The sequence below is a fragment of the Lethenteron reissneri genome, chromosome 3 (assembly GCF_015708825.2).
Source record: "Lethenteron reissneri isolate LAM-NWPU_2019-01 chromosome 3, ASM1570882v1, whole genome shotgun sequence".
Lineage (NCBI taxonomy): Eukaryota > Metazoa > Chordata > Hyperoartia > Petromyzontiformes > Petromyzontidae > Lethenteron > Lethenteron reissneri.
Genome location: NC_083781.1, coordinates 12,925,550 through 12,944,256, shown reverse-complemented (window position 1 = coordinate 12,944,256; position 18,707 = coordinate 12,925,550). Strand labels below are relative to the sequence as shown.

Sequence of the window (18,707 nt, the reverse complement as noted above, 5' to 3'; positions counted from 1 at the left end):
CAAGGAGGGGCTGGGTGGGGAGGGTGGGGCTGGGTGGGGAGGGAGGGGCTGGGTTGGGGGTGGGAGGGGTGGGGCTGGGTGGGGAGGGTGGGGCTGGGTGGGGAGGGAGGGGCTGGGTTGGGGGTGGGAGGGGTGGGGCTGGGTGGGGAGGGAGGGGCTGGGTGGGGAGGGAGGGGCTGGGTTGGGGGTGGGAGGGGTGGGGCTGGGTGGGGAGGGTGGGGCTGGGTGGGGAGGGAGGGGCTGGGTTGGGGGTGGGAGGGGTGGGGCTGGGTGGGGAGGGTGGGGCTGGGTGGGGAGGGAGGGGCTGGGTTGGGGGTGGGAGGGGTGGGGCTGGGTGGGGAGGGTGGGGCTGGGTGGGGAGGGAGGGGCTGGGTTGGGGGTGGGAGGGGTGGGGCTGGGTGGGGAGGGAGGGGCTGGGTTGGGGGTGGGAGGGGTGGGGCTGGGTGGGGAGGGAGGGGCTGGGTTGGGGCTGGGTGGGGAGGGGCTGGTCACCCCGTGGTGCCCTTATAAAACTCCCCACCTACACACACACAACTACACACACAGCTACACACAAACACAACTACACACACACACAGCTATACACACACACAGCTACACACACATAACTACACACACACAGCTACACACACACAGCTCACACACAGCTACACACACACAACTACACACACAGCTACACACACACAACTACACACAGCTACACACACACACAACTACACACACACACAGCTATACACACACACAGCTACACACACACAGCTACAAACACACACACAGCTACACACACACACAGCTACACACACACACAGCTACACACACAGCTACAAACACACACACAGCTACACACACACACACAACTATACACACACACAGCTACACACACACAGCTCACACACACAGCTACACACACACAGCTCACACACAGCTACACACACACAACTACACACACAGCTCACACACACACAGCTCACACACACAGCTACACGCACACACAGCTACACGCACACACAGCTACACGCACACACAGCTACACGCACACACAGCTACACGCACACACAGCTACACGCACACACAGCTACACGCACACACAGCTACACACACACACAGCTACACACACACACAGCTACACACACAACTACACACACACAGCTCACACACACACAGCTCACACACACACAGCTACACACACAGCTCACACACACTCAGCTCACACACACACAGCTCACACACACACAGCTCACACACAGCTACACACAGCTCACACACAGCTACACACACAGCTCACACACACTCAGCTCACACACACACTACACACACACACAACTACACACAGCTCACACACACACTACACACACAGCTACACGCACACACACAGCTATACACACACACAGCTACACACACACACACAACTATACACACACACAGCTCACACACACAGCTACACACACACAGCTCACACACAGCTACACACACACAGCTCACACACAGCTACACACACAGCTACACACACACAACTACACACACACAGCTCACACACACACAGCTCACACACACAGATACACGCACACACAGCTACACGCACACACAGCTACACACACACACAGCTACACACACACACAACTACACACACACAGCTCACACACACACAGCTATACACACAGCTCACACACACACAGCTCACACACAGCTACACGCACACACAGCTACACACACAGCTCACACACACAGCTCACACACACACAGCTCACACACAGCTACACGCACACACAGCTACACACACAGCTCACACACACACTACACACACAGCTACACGCACACACACACATCGCTCACACAACTACACAGACAGCAGCCACTGGCGATGCTGTCCCAGGCGTTTGTGCTGTCGTCCAGGGGAGACACTCTACTCTACAGGGACTGTATCCTCCTCATCACCATCATCATCACAATATCATCACCACCATCATCACAATATCATCACCACCATCATCACAATATCAATATCATCAATATCATTACCGCTGTCACTAACACCATCATTGGCCACAGCAGCTATCGATGCTATCGGCTCTCTCCATCTACGGGGCGTTTCGCTTTGGGTGTTTCGCCTTCGATGTTACTGTTTATGTTGCGATGTTACATGTGTACATCGTGTGTGAGATGTGTACATCGTGTGTGAGATGTGTACATCGTGTGTGAGATGTGTACCGTGTGTGTGTGTGCTGAATACAGTGTGACGTGGTTCACACTTCACGTGGCCTCAACGTGCACCTAGCCTGGCACAAGCGCCGTGGTGACGTCACCGCCACTGTTGTTGTTGCTGTGGGTGCTGTCTGTGCGATGTGTGTTAAACGCGGCTCGTGCTATGTACGTTGAACTTCTTTCGCACCGTACGTAGCCAGCCGTGCCAAGCGGAAGTGTAATGTACAGTGCGCAATGTGTACTGTACATGGGGTACAGTGCTATGTACAGTATACACACGCGCGCGTGTGTACAGTATACACGCGCGCGTGTGTGTACAGTATATACGCGCGTGTGTGTACAGTATATACACGCGTGTGTGTACAGTATACACACGTGTTCGCTGTACTGTATGTCACGACCTCGGTCACTTGTGTTCGCATCACCGTCAATACCGACGGTTTACCCCGTAGTCTTGTCCAGTCTCCACTGGTGTTGGCCCAGATGACGCCAAAAGGCGTATAACTCAGTGTATTTTGACTGCTTGTGTTGTGGTTATTGCAAACATGATGCCTCGTATAAAGGTGTCGGTTTTTGTACCAGTTGAAAGGGTTAAAACATATTACTATTCATATTTAATTTGTATCCATTGAGATCGACTTTTGTCCCACATGACTTCCACGTGGTCACGTGCACCACACATAACGTGGCTTGTTCAGCTGATTCCAAGATTTCTACTGCCTTGTTTGTCCAACGGGATTAAACTGAATGTGTCAAAACAGCCTTTGGATCCCTTCAGACTTTTGATCCAGATGTGCCCAATTTTAAAAAGTTGCCCGCGTAGGGCCAGCGTTCAAAGGAAGGGCCGAGCAATCTTGATTTGAAGCTTTTGTGACTGCAGGAATCCATACTCTTTGGTTCTTTCGGTAAAGTTACGTGACATTACCGAAAAGAAAAGAGTAAGGGCCGAGCAGATGAATGTTTGAAGGAGCCAGATCTGGAGTTGTATGATTGATGGGGCAGAAAGCACAGTCCAGTTCACCCGAACTGTTCCATGGCCACTGATGTTTTTTAAGCTCCCTTGTGTCGCCTCCTGTCATGTGAAAAACATTTCATGGCGTTGTCATGAATGGGCATTGGAGAAAAAAAGCTGTACCAGTTCATTACATTCAAAAGTAATTAGGACAAAAAAAGGCAGGGAGGCTTTACTTTTTGAGGTATCGCTCTGAATGTTTTATTTTATTTTGGCAGACATCCACTGACATCTCCATCCACCAACATAGCGAAGATGATTTTTACTTGAGAATTATTTTGAGAAGTGAATCTGTGCAATATGTGCGTGTGTTCATCGCATGTTTGCAGTGTTGTTTAGGGCGTTCGTGAATGTACAACGACCCATGACAATGCCAGAAACGAAGCTTCTTTTCAAGAATTGTGTTCCGTGTAAATGTGATGGTTGATGATCACGATGAGTTTTTAAGTTTCCTTAACCACGTGCTTGACAGATGTAGGTAATGGACACGCGGATAATTTGTACGAGAGAATGTGCCCTCTGAACGAGAGCGAGCAGCCCATCGTTAAGGTAATGGCTACACCCGCAACATCCCTTGATACTCATCAAGTCTAATACTGTCCTGGAATAACCTCCGATTAGCGCGGTCGGATGCATACGGAGCGAAAGAAGTTCAACTTACCACACATCATCAACCACGATCGACCGACTGCTGGATGAAGCCCTTACCAGGCTGTCAACGTCCCTCATGGTCTTTGCAGTGCCACATTTCATTGCTCCATCTGCATGGTGAATGCGCTCTTGGGGGTGATTCTTCCTCTGCCTGCAGCCTTGTCGATAGTTCCCGAGATTGTAATGTACAGTCATTTATCCAGTTAAAGCCTCACTGAGTACGTTTTTTCAAATGGTCCTATTAAAGTATTTGCTGTTGCCAATTCCATTTTCCGGAGTGTTTTGCACTTGGGATGAGGCCCAGATCAGGTCACAGTCCAATTGTTGTTCTGCTGTTTCCTGGCTCCGGCTGTCGGATTGACGACCATGTGAGTGACGGACGTTTCTCTGTAGCGGGGCAAGTGGGAAACTGCATCGCTGTAGTGTGAGGATTGAAACAGGCAATTGGATGGATCTTGGATGTAGATCCATGATATCACCTTCCGTGGGCTGTTCTCTAATACTGGGCAATGCACTGCTCTATGAGTGTATCCGAATTGACACGATTCTGATAGAGTGTGATCATTTACATGAATATGTGTGTGATTCATTTTCCTGTAATTCTTTTTCAGGTACATAATGGGCTGTGCTACGTGCACACACGGCATAACGGACTTTACTTTGGTTTAACCTGCAAGCCCCAGGCCTCCCCATTTATTCTGATACAATTCCTTAACCGGTACGTACACACAGCACGCGCAATGATTCACACCCACATGCGATTCAATTAGTTCTATCGATCCACGGTTCACAGCGCGAATTGAAAAATCCCTTCCGTTTTGTCTTGTTTTTACTTTCTGGCTTGTATTGTGTTGATTGTTTCATTAGCCCGATGGTTAAGATAATTTACATACAGTTGGCTTGTATCTTAAATAAAGTATTGAACGCATGGATTGTGAGCAGAGAGCTTCCCAAGAAGATGACATAACAGGAGTACTTCAGGAAATCTTTGAGTGTATGCACCTTCTTATAAAGCTACAAGTCTCTCTGCGAGTCATTGGTGACAAGGCTGAAACCATCAGCTCTCAACACTTGACAACTCCGGGTTCATTGCGTGTGGCTGAAACCTAGATTTGAACACTGGATCTTAGCTGTGTGTCAGCTCAGGTATTTAACATGGTGTTAGCGTCATGTACCCATGGGTGCTTCCAAAACAGTCTTTTAATATACTCTTTGGTTGTTACGGTAAAGTCACGTAGGCAGAAAAAATAATAGATCACGACGTTTCGATCGCCACACAAGCAATCGTCCTGACTTTACCGAAAGAACCAAAGAGTATGGATTTCTGCAGTCACGAAAGCTTCAAAACAGTATTTTATATGTTTGACCTGACAATGGAGATAAAAAAAGAGTTTTGTATGTATGTTGAACTTCTTTCGCACCGTACGTAGCCAACCTTGAAAAAACGTAGGTGTTAGGGAAGGACAACAAATTCAACACAACAGGCAGTTCTAAAAAAATTAGTTTTTAATCTGTATTTAAAAGGGCAAAGCTCCAGTGGCATCCTAATATCGGAAGGACGAGCGTTCCAGACGGCCGCAGAAGCGCATCTGAAAGTGCGCGATGCAGTGACCTCCTTTGTTCGTGTGTAGGTTTGCTGCAATAGTCAAAGACTACTGTGGATCTGTTTCTGAAGAGGCCATCAGGAAGAACCTACCACTATTGTATGAGCTTCTAGAAGAAATCCTGGTAAGTGTCAAAATTAAAACTGTGATTGCCATAGAAATTGTGAAAATAATTTACGGCAATAATTGTTCTGTGAAAAAAGTACAGAACAGCTTTAGAGTTGTATTATATCCATTTACAGTGCTTTGTCAGTCCACTGCTAGATGAAGGCCTCCCCACGCAGTGTTGGTTTGTTTGAAAAGACTTGACCACGCTGGTCAGTGCCCAGGATTTGTTCGGATATCGCTCACCACTCATGTTAGCCATTGCTGGATATCCAACTCGGGTCGTTGAGTTCATAGTCAAGCACGCAAACCGTTGTGCCACGTTCCACCCTTGTTTTAGTGAGACAGGCAGGAAAGGCAGCCGCATGGTTAACCGGTGCCAAATTCTCCTCCAAAGCTTTTTGGGTTTTATTAGTTAAGGTGCTTCGGCCAGTTAATGAGTGTCAACACGTGGGAGGAAACCGATACGTCATAAGAGAAAACCTGTGCGTGTGCGAAGGGGCAACACTCTATCTCTTACAGCTACAATTTTTCTGTCCGGTAGTGGCTGACAGCAAAATGGGATGGAGTTTTTTGGACTCGCACCAGAGCTCAATTAATTATCTTTCAGTAGCGACTTAGGAGACGAGTGGCTGTGACGTGTCGCTAACGCTGTGGCTTTTGCCTCTTGTTGAAGGACTTTGGAGTGGTACAGACTACACGTTTGGACGTCCTGAGGAACTACGTGCAGAGCGAAGCCGTCAACACCCAACCCAGCAGCCTTGTTTGACATGAGTGCCATCGGACTGGTACACACACACACACGTGTACATGTGTCCACACACGCGCCGCATTGCATTTCGAAGGATTGTAATTCGAATAACACATTAATTGTGTATATTCGGCCATGGTTAACATCAGGGGCAGGTTTATCGGAACCTCTCTTGGGCCTCCCCTAGGCCAACCCAGCCTTAAATGAGTAGTGTGGTGTGTAAACATCAATGCTTGCTTGGGAGACAAAGCTGGCCAGGTTGTAAAGTGGCTCACACCACCACCAGCATCACATGACTCTATAATACTGGTAGGAACCTCCTGGTTACACCAGCCCACAGGGGATTATTGTGTCCGTCCGTCGTGCAGGGAGGGGCTGGGTGGGGAGGGAGGGGCTGGGTGGGGAGGGGAGGGTGGGGAGGGGCTGGGTGGGGAGGGTGGGGCTGGGTGGGGAGGGGAGGGTGGAGAGGGTCTGGGTGGGGAGGGTGGGGCTGGGTGGGAGGTGGGAGGGGTGGGGCTGGGTGGGGAGGGGCTGGTCACCCCGTGGTGCCCTTATAAAACTCAACGTTTAACCTACTCACGCCGGCTTATGCCCGCCCTCACAGTCGGGCATATTTGCGGAATACACCACGCCGCCGTTGACCCTGGCCATTGACCGAGCAACCCAACGTTCCTACCAGCTCCCTCCGCAGGAATGCGTTCAGTGCTCTTTAGCAGCACTTGTTGCACGACTCTGTGTGGCTTATACGGGTAATCTTTATCATTTTTGTGTGTCTCTCTTTGTCTTTGTAGTTTGGAGCAGACACACAACAAAAAACCTTGGTCCCGGCATCAGCTTCGATACGCTCACTGTCTCATCAGGTACATCATCCGAGAGAAACTGCGTGTTTTTTTGTGCGCGTACCATTGCGTGCCGGTTTCCCACGTGAAATGTGTTTCCATAACAAGAGGACATTGGTCGCGTGGTCGTGCGTCGGTTAGTGCAGTGTTGTTCATGGCGGCCCCCTGACAATACACAACATGTGAAAACACCCCCTTGTCGGCGGTGTGTCAGCCCTCACACTGACGATGTCTTATCGGCGAAAGTGCCCCTCCCCCCCGCCACGAAAATTAGTGAAGAACACTGGGGTTAGTGCATTGCAGTATGAATCCGAAGAACTCTTTTAAGTTTGATTCCCGATAACAGCTAACACCAGCGGTGAGTAATATTTAAACCTGGAACCTGTCCTGGGCCCCCACTAAGCTAGTGTGGTATAGTATGGTCATCTATGTGCTATGAAGATTGCCCAAAACGTCACGTGTTATATATTTTTATTATTAAGGCGGTCTTGTTGATGGAATGTGTTGAGTGGTTTTTTTTGCTCGCGTGGTAAAGTACGGTCAAACAACCCCCAAGTTCGACATGGTGTGTGAATGCCTGCATCCAGCAATGGACGGACACATCGCTGCAGTATAGAAAATGAAGTTGTGTTGTTTAAAACACGACCGCCGGCTGGACAACCCCCAAGTGCATGTGTTGAACATTGAAGAGTCCCACAGTGCACTGCGTGTCACAACACGGCCAGAGTTCTTGTACCACGGTGGCAGTTTATGCTCTTTACCCAGGAGAGCCTCTCTGAGTTTCACGACTCTTTTACAGGAGGGTCCTGCCACGTTTTTTGCAATGCAGGGCGATGGTTGCTACGCATAATCCCCCTGTTGAGTCATTTTCAGGGCAAGTTTTCAAAATGTGACAAATTTGGACGATGAAGCCGACACACAGCGGCCGACTCTTGTCAATGATGTCACGGGATCTTTAACGTCGACTGTGAAGCGGGCGGCCTGTCGCATATTTTTAAGCGGAATACCACGCCGCAGTATGAACCAGGGAGGCCGCTGGATTCGAACTATGAGCCTCTGCAACAAGCGGCGAATGCACTCCCGTAAGGTCATGCCACCGCCACTTGTGCCTGTAGGCTGGCTGAAGAGTGGCAGATTATTGGATTATTGTTTATGCCTTGCGACAGCCTCACAAGTTTGTGTGAGTCAAGTGGTGGAAATATCAGCTGACAGTTGTGGAATGCAACATCCAACATTTTTTTTGGCTCCGTGTTCTGTTATGGCCAATACAGAAGTGATTCAATGGCCATTCTGACAGAGCACTGAGTTACAGGCATGCACATTGATTTGCCGTTGACATTTCCCAGCATCCTAGCTACACGAAGAGCTATCTGCATTTACTTTCACAAATGAACTCAACCCGGCGATCGAAATTGTTGACTCATTGCAGTTGGGGAATGAATGTTCTCCGCTTTTGTGTTCAGAGCAAAACCAACGAGATATTCGTGGACGTTTTGGAGAGGCTAACAGTGCTCATCGGGGCAAATGTGCGTACCAACACACACACACGATTGTATGCGAGCATACACACGCACACGTATGTGAACACAGCCGTATGCACACGTATGTGCATGGTCAGACGTCGGAATAGACATTGCTGCAGCCACCCTCGCCATCTGGTTCGAGCTCGCCATTTTGTACAAACGCTTTGCCTTCGTGTTTCTGAGTGATGCAGTTTTTGTGTCCCGAACAGGGGAATGTGGTTCAAGCGGAGCTCAATGGCGATATCAATTTGAAGAGCTTCGTGAACGGCTGTTCAGGTACCGAACGCACACCGGGTGGCTCGAACGATGACGCGGGGGGCTCCAGGTGGCCCCTTGTGGTTTTCGAGGGGCTCCCACTGCCTGATGACGTCAAGGGCGGAGGGCACCCCCCCCCCCCCTTTCACGCACCACGCAAGTCGTGTGCGGGGCTCCTGTAGGGGTCCCACGGGGTTTCGCAAACTCCGGCCCTCGCGACTCACCTCGGCCTGCCTTTCTGCCTTCATGAGTCTTCTCCGTTCCAAATACAAATATACAAATAAAATAATTGCATGCTGCACGCGCCGATAGTTTGTGAACGTGTCTTACGCGATGTCGGGAGCGCTCGGATCTTTATTTGAATCGGTGCTCTCTGCGTCACGCGGGACGCACGCGCACACAACAACAGCAGTTGCCATTCGCCGCTGAGTGACGGTGATGTCACCATGGCACTTGTGCCAGGCTAAGTACACTTTCAGACCACGTGAAGTATGGATGGCTCACTGGCATTAAGTTACAGGACAGACGCAGGTGGTATGAGTTGAGTGAGATGACTGGCAGATGTGAGTCACAGCGCCCTATACGTCACATGGAACACACGTACACGCACGATCTCTATCTTGAGTTCAATGAGGACTCTGATTCAAATTAAGATGAAACAAGTATGCATTGTGTGTGTTTTGTCACGTGGCTTTGCTGTGTTTTCAGAAATCTTCATGACGTTCAACCATGATCTTGCCATAGGATCATCACAGAATAGAGGTGAGAGGTGTGCGAGTGTGACCGGGCTTGTGGTGTGTGGAATGAAAGCGAATGAATCAGTCCCTCGCTGATCTCGTCAAGGAGCGTAAACCACCATCACGCGAACTCCGGTCATCCTCGCAGCAGCGGCTTTTTGCTGGCCATCGAACAAAGACGGTCACCAGATCTCGCGGCGCTTTCAGATGCGCTTCTGTGGCTGCCTGGAACGATCTTCCTTCCGATATTAGGAAGCCACTGCAGCTGGGCACTTTTAAATCATCATCTAGATTGAAAACTCATTTGTTTAGAACTGATTTTTGTGTTTGTTGTCCTTCTCCCGCACCTCCGATGAGCACAGTTGGCTCCGTACAGTGCGAAAGAAATTCAACATGCATACATACGTCCTTGGGCTCGCTCCGGCAGTAATGAATACACGCGACAGATGCTGCATCTGCCTTGCACCTCTCTCTCTGTGTCCAGGCTACGGCGGTGCCGTGCGATTGGACGAGTGCCGCTTCCACGCCAACGTGAACGTGACTGACTTTGAGACCAAACGTGCGATCAGAGTGAGCCCGGGCCCTGGTGAGGTAATGCTCGCGTGATTACGTATGCAAACACGCACCTCAAAACGTTATTTTTTTATCCACGATTTTCGATACTCTTTGATCACAACGGTCCCACAATGGAAGTGAGTGGGAGTAAAACCGGAGTACCCAGAGAAGACTCACGCATTCGAGGAGACGGTACTCAAAGGTTCACGAACTTGCATGCCGCCCAGGGGGGTGTTTGTGAGTTTCGCAAAATCTCTACGGCCGACAAACCCCTTGCTTTCAGAGTGCTGGGATCACAGGCGCGTGCCATCTCGCCCCTCCCCAGAGGCGAGGCTGCGCGAGTGCATCGTCATGCACTCAACGCAGCCTCGCCTCTTTGGCAGTCGGCGCATTTGCCGTGGATTGCGGCGACTTCTGCCGTTTGGTTAATTCTAAACCAACCTCACGACCTCGCCAAAACAATTTGGTTACATCTTCTTGGTTCTTTCGGTAAAGTCACGTAGAAGGGAAGTGACTTTACCGAAAGAACCAAGAAGATGAATCCCTGCAGTCATGAAAGCTTTAAATCGAAATTTGGTTACATTTCACGTGACAGTGTAAAGTCTCATCTCTCGATGCCGCGACAGTAATGCTCGGGTTAGATAACATAAGGGAGAGTGAGAGAATAAGACACGGAGACAACAACAATCGTGCTTATCTTTGATTCACGGCCATGGCTAATCATCGGTAGCAAGTGACATCTGAACTTGACTCTTCCTCCCCAACCCGCGCTGACTAGCGTGGTGAGGTATGGTCAACCAATCCCCGCAATCAGCACAGCGTTGTGAGGCCTTCACCTTGTAGTGGATTGACAAAGGGCTGTACGTCATCATTATTCATTATAGCTCTAAAGACAAAACAGAGGGAAATTCAACAGGAGGATTTCACGTACATAATAAGCAACAACGTCTATGTAACGTCTAACTAAAGTAAACACAAGTGCAAGGTTGTGACTATGGCCACACGGCAAGGTTCTTCCAGACTTTAGGAAGAAGAAAGAAGGGAGGTTGTTGTGGAGCGGAGAAAGCATGGGGGATGCACTAGAGACGAGATCGGCTCACGAGATGCATTGCCACAAGGCCATGAAGCCTTCTGAGCACGGTGAGGGCGTTTGTCATTGTGCATACGCATGTTGACCTTCTTCCCCACCGTACGTAGCCAACCGTGCTAATCGGAGGTGCGGCGGGCGGGGGGCGAGAACAACAAACTAACGCACAAACAGCAGTTCTCAAGAAAAGAGTTTTCAATCGAGATGATTTCAAGGTGCCTTAGGTCGAGCCATCGCTGTGTGACCGCAGATGACCGTGATGCAGTACACGGTGCTTGACGACTTCCCAACGCCGCTGCCTTTCAGGCTGTTCCCAACAGTGGAAGTGCAACCTGAAAGGAGGTACGTCCCTGCCCATCATCATCATCGTCACCGTCATGAAACTTCATCCTTTTACTGGCATTGTCATTGGTTTCACTGTTAATTACTCTATTGTAATAATAGGGTTTTACCCTTTCAATTGGTATAAAAACTGACACCTTTATACAAGGCATCATGTTTGCAATAACCACAACACAAGCAGTGAAAATTCAAACAAAAAGAAAGAACTCTGATAATGATATGCACTGTCCTTGAAGTTGATTGGTCTACACCCGAGACAGCTTTTCTTAGAGCCCAGTCTCACATGGTGTTGGACCAGATGACACCAAAAGGTGTACAACTCAAAAACAGCGCGCTATCAGAGTATTGAGAGCTCGGGTAAGCATTTACACTTTGCAGTTTGACTTCTTGTGTTGTGGTTATTGCAAACATGATACCTTGTATAAAGGTGTCAGATTTTGTACCAGTTGAAAGGGTAAAAACCTATTACTATATTTTACCACTGGTAAAGGAGGTCTCATAGTGTAAATTACTCTATTGTTAATATGATTGTGTGCTTGGGAAAGTCTCACTGAGTCTTAAAGCACTTTTTTAGGAGGGTACTGCCAAATGTTGCAGTAGGGAGCGACTTTGCTGATGTGTATGATCCCAATTGAGTAATTGTCTGGTAATTCTTCAGAATCGGGATGTTTAGCCGATACCAGCTACTGTGTACATTTATTCATAGCTATGGAAGGAAGTCGGAGAACACGGAGGAAATCCACGCAGAACAAGAGGAAAATCTAGAACCCAGGTCCTTAGTGCCGTGCGGCACAGGTGTTAGTTACCACTGCGCCTCCCTGTCGCTGATATTCGCAGGATTCTTGTTCAGTGGGATACACCATACCATCACAGTGTGGACACGAGTCGGGAATTGAACCCAGGTCCTTAGTGCCGTGCGGCACAGGTGTTAGTTACCACTGCGCCTCCCTGCCACCGACATTCGCCGGATTCCTGTTCAGTGGGGTCCTTCTGTCCGACACGACCATACCATGGCAGTGAGCGCCCTTCAGTTCTGTTACCGTTCGTTCGGCTCTCCGAATGCAAGTTGAGCTTGTGTGTGTACTGCTGCCCATGCGGTCCCTTCACCGTGACTGCCCGTTTGTGTTCGCAGTCGGCTGTTGGTGTGTTTGAAGTTGCGTTGTGACCTCTCGCCGAGAAGGTATGACGGGACGTGGCACGGACATCGCCGTTCCTTACACGAACGCGCGCGTCATGCACGCTTTGCATTGCGAGAGGCTCGGTTAGAAATGATGACAAAAAAATACTCGGCTTTCAACCTTTTAACCTTTCCGGCAATAATACAGGAGGCGTTCAGATGTTCAAACACCAAATAGACACACCTATCGCAAGGCAACAAGTCTGCATTAACCACACTTCTTGCTTGTGGTACAACATGTAAACAAACACGCTTTGATAATAATGTGTGCATTGTCTTTTAAACTGATTGGCCTACACCAGAGACAGCCTCTTTTATGTCCTTTTCTCACTGCCGATGTTAGACCAGAGAACGCCAAAAGGTGAACACCACAAAGGCGACGCAAAATATCAGAGCGTTAATAGCCCGGATTGAGCAGTTGTATCTAAGGGTAAAAGGCCTATTGTTTTTTCATGAGTTACAAATGTTTTGTAGTTGCCCTGTGGATTGTCGGCTGGTGCAGAAGTGCTCTACCAGTGTCTAATACATTCACACGCCGGAGGCGCAAGCACAATGGCTTAACCACCACTCTGAAATGTTGCAATTCGGTTGAGTCAACGGGTAGAATTTAGTAGAATTTATCGTGATCGTTTAACGATAGACATTTACAGTGCTCTTTCAGTCCATTGCTGGATGAAGATCTACCCGCGTTCTGTCGGTCGTGGAGGTTGTTTGACCGTACTTCACCACGCCGGTCAATGCAGGTTGATGAAGTGGGGAAGGCCCCGCACTGGCTAAGACATCAATCTCCACTTGGTTAATGATTCAGTGTGCTAACCAATGCAAAGTTCTGTTAGCGAGTAACACGTATGAAGGCCGGCATGGTACACGAGGGGGTGGGTGGTTTGCACCACGCCCGGCCGCCTTTGTCTCCCTAGTGGCGAAGTTTACACACCACACCAGGTACTCATTTGAGGCTGAGTCGACCTAGGAGAGGCCTACGACTGGTTCAGATCATTGTCAATGGTGTTGGCCGTGAGTGGGAATCGAACTCGGGTCGCTGGGTTCGTACCGGACTACCCACTGCAAAGATGAAGATCCCCTGTATAGCCTTAACAGACTGTTGGGGCAAGTGCTGTTAGTGAGCACCTATGAAGGCTGGAACAGTACACGAGGGGGTGGATGGCTAGAACCACGCACGGCCGCCTTTGTCTTCTTTGTGGTGATGTTTACACACTGCACCAGGTACTGTATTCATTTGAGGCTGAGTCGACCTAGAGAAGGCCCAGGACTGGTTCAGATAATCGTTATTCCCACATACATTTTCCGTTTGATGAAGTCACATTTAGATCATAGAAACAGTTCCCTTGTGTTTTTATTTAGTTTTTATATCTAACTTTTAACATCTGTCCCATGGTCCGTCTCATGCTTTCCCGTTTTCTTCCAGTGGCATTAACGTGTAACATTTGCTTATAATTTTCATTCATCGTCAACAATCAATAGTCACACGCGTGGCGCGACGCCGTGTATCATGAGCGCAAGAGTAGATTATAAATGGCAATGGACTTGGGCACATTTACCATTCACCGTAGCGCCCGCTTGCTCTTACTAAAACTACACCGATTTATTCAAACATTCACAGAGCTTTGATTCGTTTACCAATGTACGTCTGATTCTCTATTGAGTCATTGCTTTGTGTCTCTGCAGGGTAGTTGGTTTGTAGTCAATCGACACACACCAGGTCGTTAAGTCTGCACACTGCATAAATGTGGGCCATGGGATGAGTCATTGTTTTTTTTCTTCAAAAGAACATTTTAATACCGTGCAATTGTACGCTGCATGAGGTAACAATACATCTTCTTGATTCTTTCGGTAAAGTCACGTAGAAGGAAAATAATAAAATAATAAAAATAAAACATAATAAAATAATTCTCACGACGTTTCGGCCACAACGCAAGCAGCCGTCTTCAGGTGGAGACCAGCGAGAAGACAGAGTCTGAATGGCACGCCCCAGGCTTGGAGCGACTATTTAAGCTGGGTTGGAGGGGCGAAGAGCGTCTTGACAAAATAATTTGCATATCAAGATGAATTTAGCATATTTATGGGAAATGCAGATATGCGATTAGTACTACTTGTGAAATGCGTAGGAGGTTTGGCGAGGGGTTTAAAGTCATTGTGCCCGTGCATTATGCAGGATTAGCAGTATCAAAGGGAGGGAGTAAGGTTAGAATTAATAAAGGGAAGGAATGTTAATAATATGGCGCCGCAGCAACTAACAATACATGTTCGAGAGCGGAAGGTGTAGGGTATACAGCTTCGTTACTAAACTATAACTATACCAGTTTTTATTTGAACAGGTTAGATCCTGGCTCTCATAAATGATAGCTCAGCAAAGTGGCTCATCATCATCATCGTGCGTTGCAATCTAAAGCAGCCAAATACTCTCAACGCGTGATGTTGATTCCAAACGTGGAGGGGAAAAACAGGAGGATGCGGAGAAAAATCCAAGCGGCCACGGGGAGAGAGACACCGCAAACTCCAAATAGGCAGACGTCAGGGTTGATATTGAACCCACGAGCCCCTGTACACCAGGCGAGGTAGTTAAGATAAGAAAATGGGATAGATAGAAACGGTCGGTCATAAGGTGTTATGGACTTTATTATCCTGCGTATGTATTTTATTTCTGCATGTGGGTGGACAGGTGGATGAGTGGTTATCTCACTGCACTCTTAACTGGATAACCTGAGTTTGATTCTCGGCAATGGGCAGTATCAGTGGCGAGCGATATCTAAACCGGTCCTGAGCACCCCCCCACCCGCCATGCCACTGTTAGCAATCAATACTGACCGGCGTGGTGATGTATGGTCAGACAATCTCCGTCACTGACACGGTGTGTGGATGCCTTCATCTAGCAGTGAATTGACAATGGACTGTGCATTGCAGTATTTACAACATTATCATTAATTATTTCCCTTCTACATGACTTTACCGAAAGGTCCAAGAATATGAATCCCTGCAGTCACGAAAGCTTTAAATCGAAAAATATGATAATGAAGTATTACAACATTATCATCCAACATTATCATCCATTGTACAATAATGTTATATGATAATGCATTGAATGATGTTGTAATGTTGTAAATACTGCAATGTATGATAATGAAGTTGTTTATGATGATAATGTTGTAATGTTGTAAATACTGCAATGTATGATAATGAAGTTGTTTATGATGATAATGTTGTAATGTTGTAAATACTGCAATGTATGATGATGGATGTGATTATGATGATGATGTTCATGACGTTAGTGGTTTGTTTCCACAGTCATGCTACAAATATGATGGTCCGGTTGCCTATTCCAAAAAGCGCGATCAGGTAAGAAGATTTAAAATGATAAATGCACAACACTAAATGCGCAGTGTTAGTAAAAAGTTAGCCAAGTAAGTTTTAACGTCATTAACTTTTCAAGAAAAGCCTTGCCAAGTCCCAAGACTAGTGCGGGAGGCTTCCGTATTGGGTCGTTTGGCCAATGCCATTTTAATGATTGTGGGGGGAAAAAACAAACAAGTGAAAAACCCACGCACACGAGGGGGTAGCAATCCCCACAGATAGATGCGTTCACACACCTATTTGCTATGCTGCCAGCTTCCAGCCACCTTACAGCCTAGTGGGTTTGCGAATTTCACGAACCTCGACATGCCACCAAACCTCACCTCCACAAACATGTTTCGCTGTCGATTTATCACAGCGGTGCGTTGGTGCGTCTCAGTTTGTCACGTGACGTGAGCAGTCCAGACCAGACGGCGACGTTGGAGCCCGACAGCAGCTCCGTCGTGTGGAACGTTCCGCGCATCACCGGTGGATCGCAGCTGTCCGCCATCTTCCGCGTGCGTACCACGAACAAACATAAAGAAGCAGCAGCATTACGGTTTACAGTGATGTATTCTCGCGTACGTATGAAATAAGACTTGCTGACGGGCTGGGCTGCAGGGATTGCCAGCGCCCACCGATCTTTTCGTATTATTTAATTTATTTTCTTTCTACGCGACTTTACCGAAAGAACCAAAGAGCAGTCTATTAACGTCATTTCATTGCTACTCTCTCCATCAGTTGCGCTGCTTCCAGTGCAACTCATAAATTTGAGCTTTTATACAATCAGATTTTCCACCTGTGCTGTCTCCGCCTCTCCGGGTTAAACATCTACCCTGAGGCCTTCAGAATGTCGAGTGAATCCCCTCTGCTGTTGAAGCAAATGGGGACGATGTTGTTGATTGTCAGATTCTTTAACCAATCAGATGTCGAGTTTGCCATGGTGGGCGTATTCTTTGACACGCCAGAGCCTTCTAGCTGGCCTAGCCGCCTACGTTAGCATTTTTCGTGTGGCATGATCGGAGGGCCGGTTAGCTAACTGAAGTAAAACTAGCGAGCACGTAATGTAGCATCATCTAAGATTTTTTTAAACTTTATTTCGTGACGTTTAGATTGTTTTTTTTCTGCGGGGAAGCCTGTTGAATCCTGATTGTGTTATTGTGTTTTACGGAATTTTTGCTTGCTTGGTGGTCGTATGAGTTAATGTGACTGGTTGTTGTGAGTTTATTCTTGTTTCTTTGGTAATGACATTGATTTGGGCTATGCGATGTCTATTTGTGATGCAGCATCCTGTCATACTGTGTCATAGTGGTACATCTTTGATGGTTTCAGTCACCATGTATTCATGTCTCTGCAATTAGTGTATTGTAACTCTCATACGTGTTGAGCCTCGTGTTAAATCACTTTCTTCCACTCGATAAATGTTACTGTCATTGTGAATATGGGGTGGTTACGTTTAATGATAACAGCCTATAGCCCTAGTGTCATGGTGAGGTTATTCGAAGGCGGTTTCATTGCGGGAGGATAGCACTGAAGGCCTCAGTGTAAAATACACGGCCCGCCACTGGGACTTGGCAATCTAATTTCGATTCCCTGCCATGGCTAACATCAGTGGTGACTCCAATCAGATGTGGATCTGGCCACTGCACCTTCACCAACCTGCACTGACCGACTGGAGATCTGTGAAAAAGAGCTTATAGCTCCTTGCATTCCTCCAGTATAAATACATATTCTGATTCTGAGTCAAACGACCGTCCACGACTAACACTGGAGACGCCTTCGTCCAGCAGTCGATTGGTAAAGGGCTGCACGGATTTATTTGATTGCATTATCAATAAAACACTCATATCGGTGCAAATTAACACCTTCATTTATTTTTGCCCCAGGGGTTTTTAACAAATATTTAAGGTTTTGCACCTCCTGTTCACTTTAGCAGCGGCGCATGTGAGAGAGGTGCTGGAGCTGGCCAGTTCCCGTGCGTCATTGTTACGCGCGTCATTGTTACGCGCGCCGTTTCGTGTGTTTTCCAGTTGGAGGTGCCCGGACTCAGGCCCTCGGCTCGACTGGAAGTGGGCCCCGTGGCGTTGACCTTTGACCTTCCAAGCCTGGCCATGTCGGGGCTTCGCATCGGCTGCCTGCGCCCTACGCTGGGGGGCCGAGGGGGGGCGGCACTGTCGGGGGAGCCCCCCAAACGCTGGCTACGCTACTCGACATCCAGCGGATCTTACGTCGTCCGCATTTAAGAAAGCACTAGACGACGCGGGTCGTCTTGTTCTTCGCCGCCACGCACGTGCTCGCAGCCGGTTTGCCTGCGGTCATCCCAAGAAATCCAGGCTCGCAGCACCGTGCAGGGCGGGGCACGAAGTTCGCAGACCCCTTTGTTGTTTTCGCACGGCAGTGAGCACACGTAGATGGGTGGAATATACAACAACAAAAAAACACGCTTTGTGTTTTTACAGCCAGACACCAAAAATATGGCACTACCACTTCGAGGAGTTTCAACTTTTCTTTTTTATTAA

General features: G+C 48.2%; 1 protein-coding gene across 1 annotated transcript; it reads left to right on the top strand.

Moving 5' to 3' along the window:
* Positions 1-656: 656 nt before the first annotated feature.
* LOC133346948 (AP-4 complex subunit mu-1-like) lies at positions 657-18,698 on the top strand. The gene is given in 17 exon segments (XM_061558781.1): positions 657-1,341; positions 1,782-1,919; positions 3,687-3,763; positions 4,477-4,583; positions 5,497-5,593; positions 6,251-6,334; positions 6,336-6,362; positions 7,117-7,185; positions 8,628-8,690; positions 8,897-8,963; positions 9,651-9,704; positions 10,164-10,270; positions 11,572-11,663; positions 12,796-12,843; positions 16,144-16,194; positions 16,589-16,706; positions 18,219-18,698. Coding segments are annotated over 16 exon segments (1,332 nt in total). The 5' UTR covers positions 657-1,341; positions 1,782-1,861; the 3' UTR covers positions 18,432-18,698.
* The last annotated feature ends 9 nt before the right edge of the window (positions 18,699-18,707 follow it).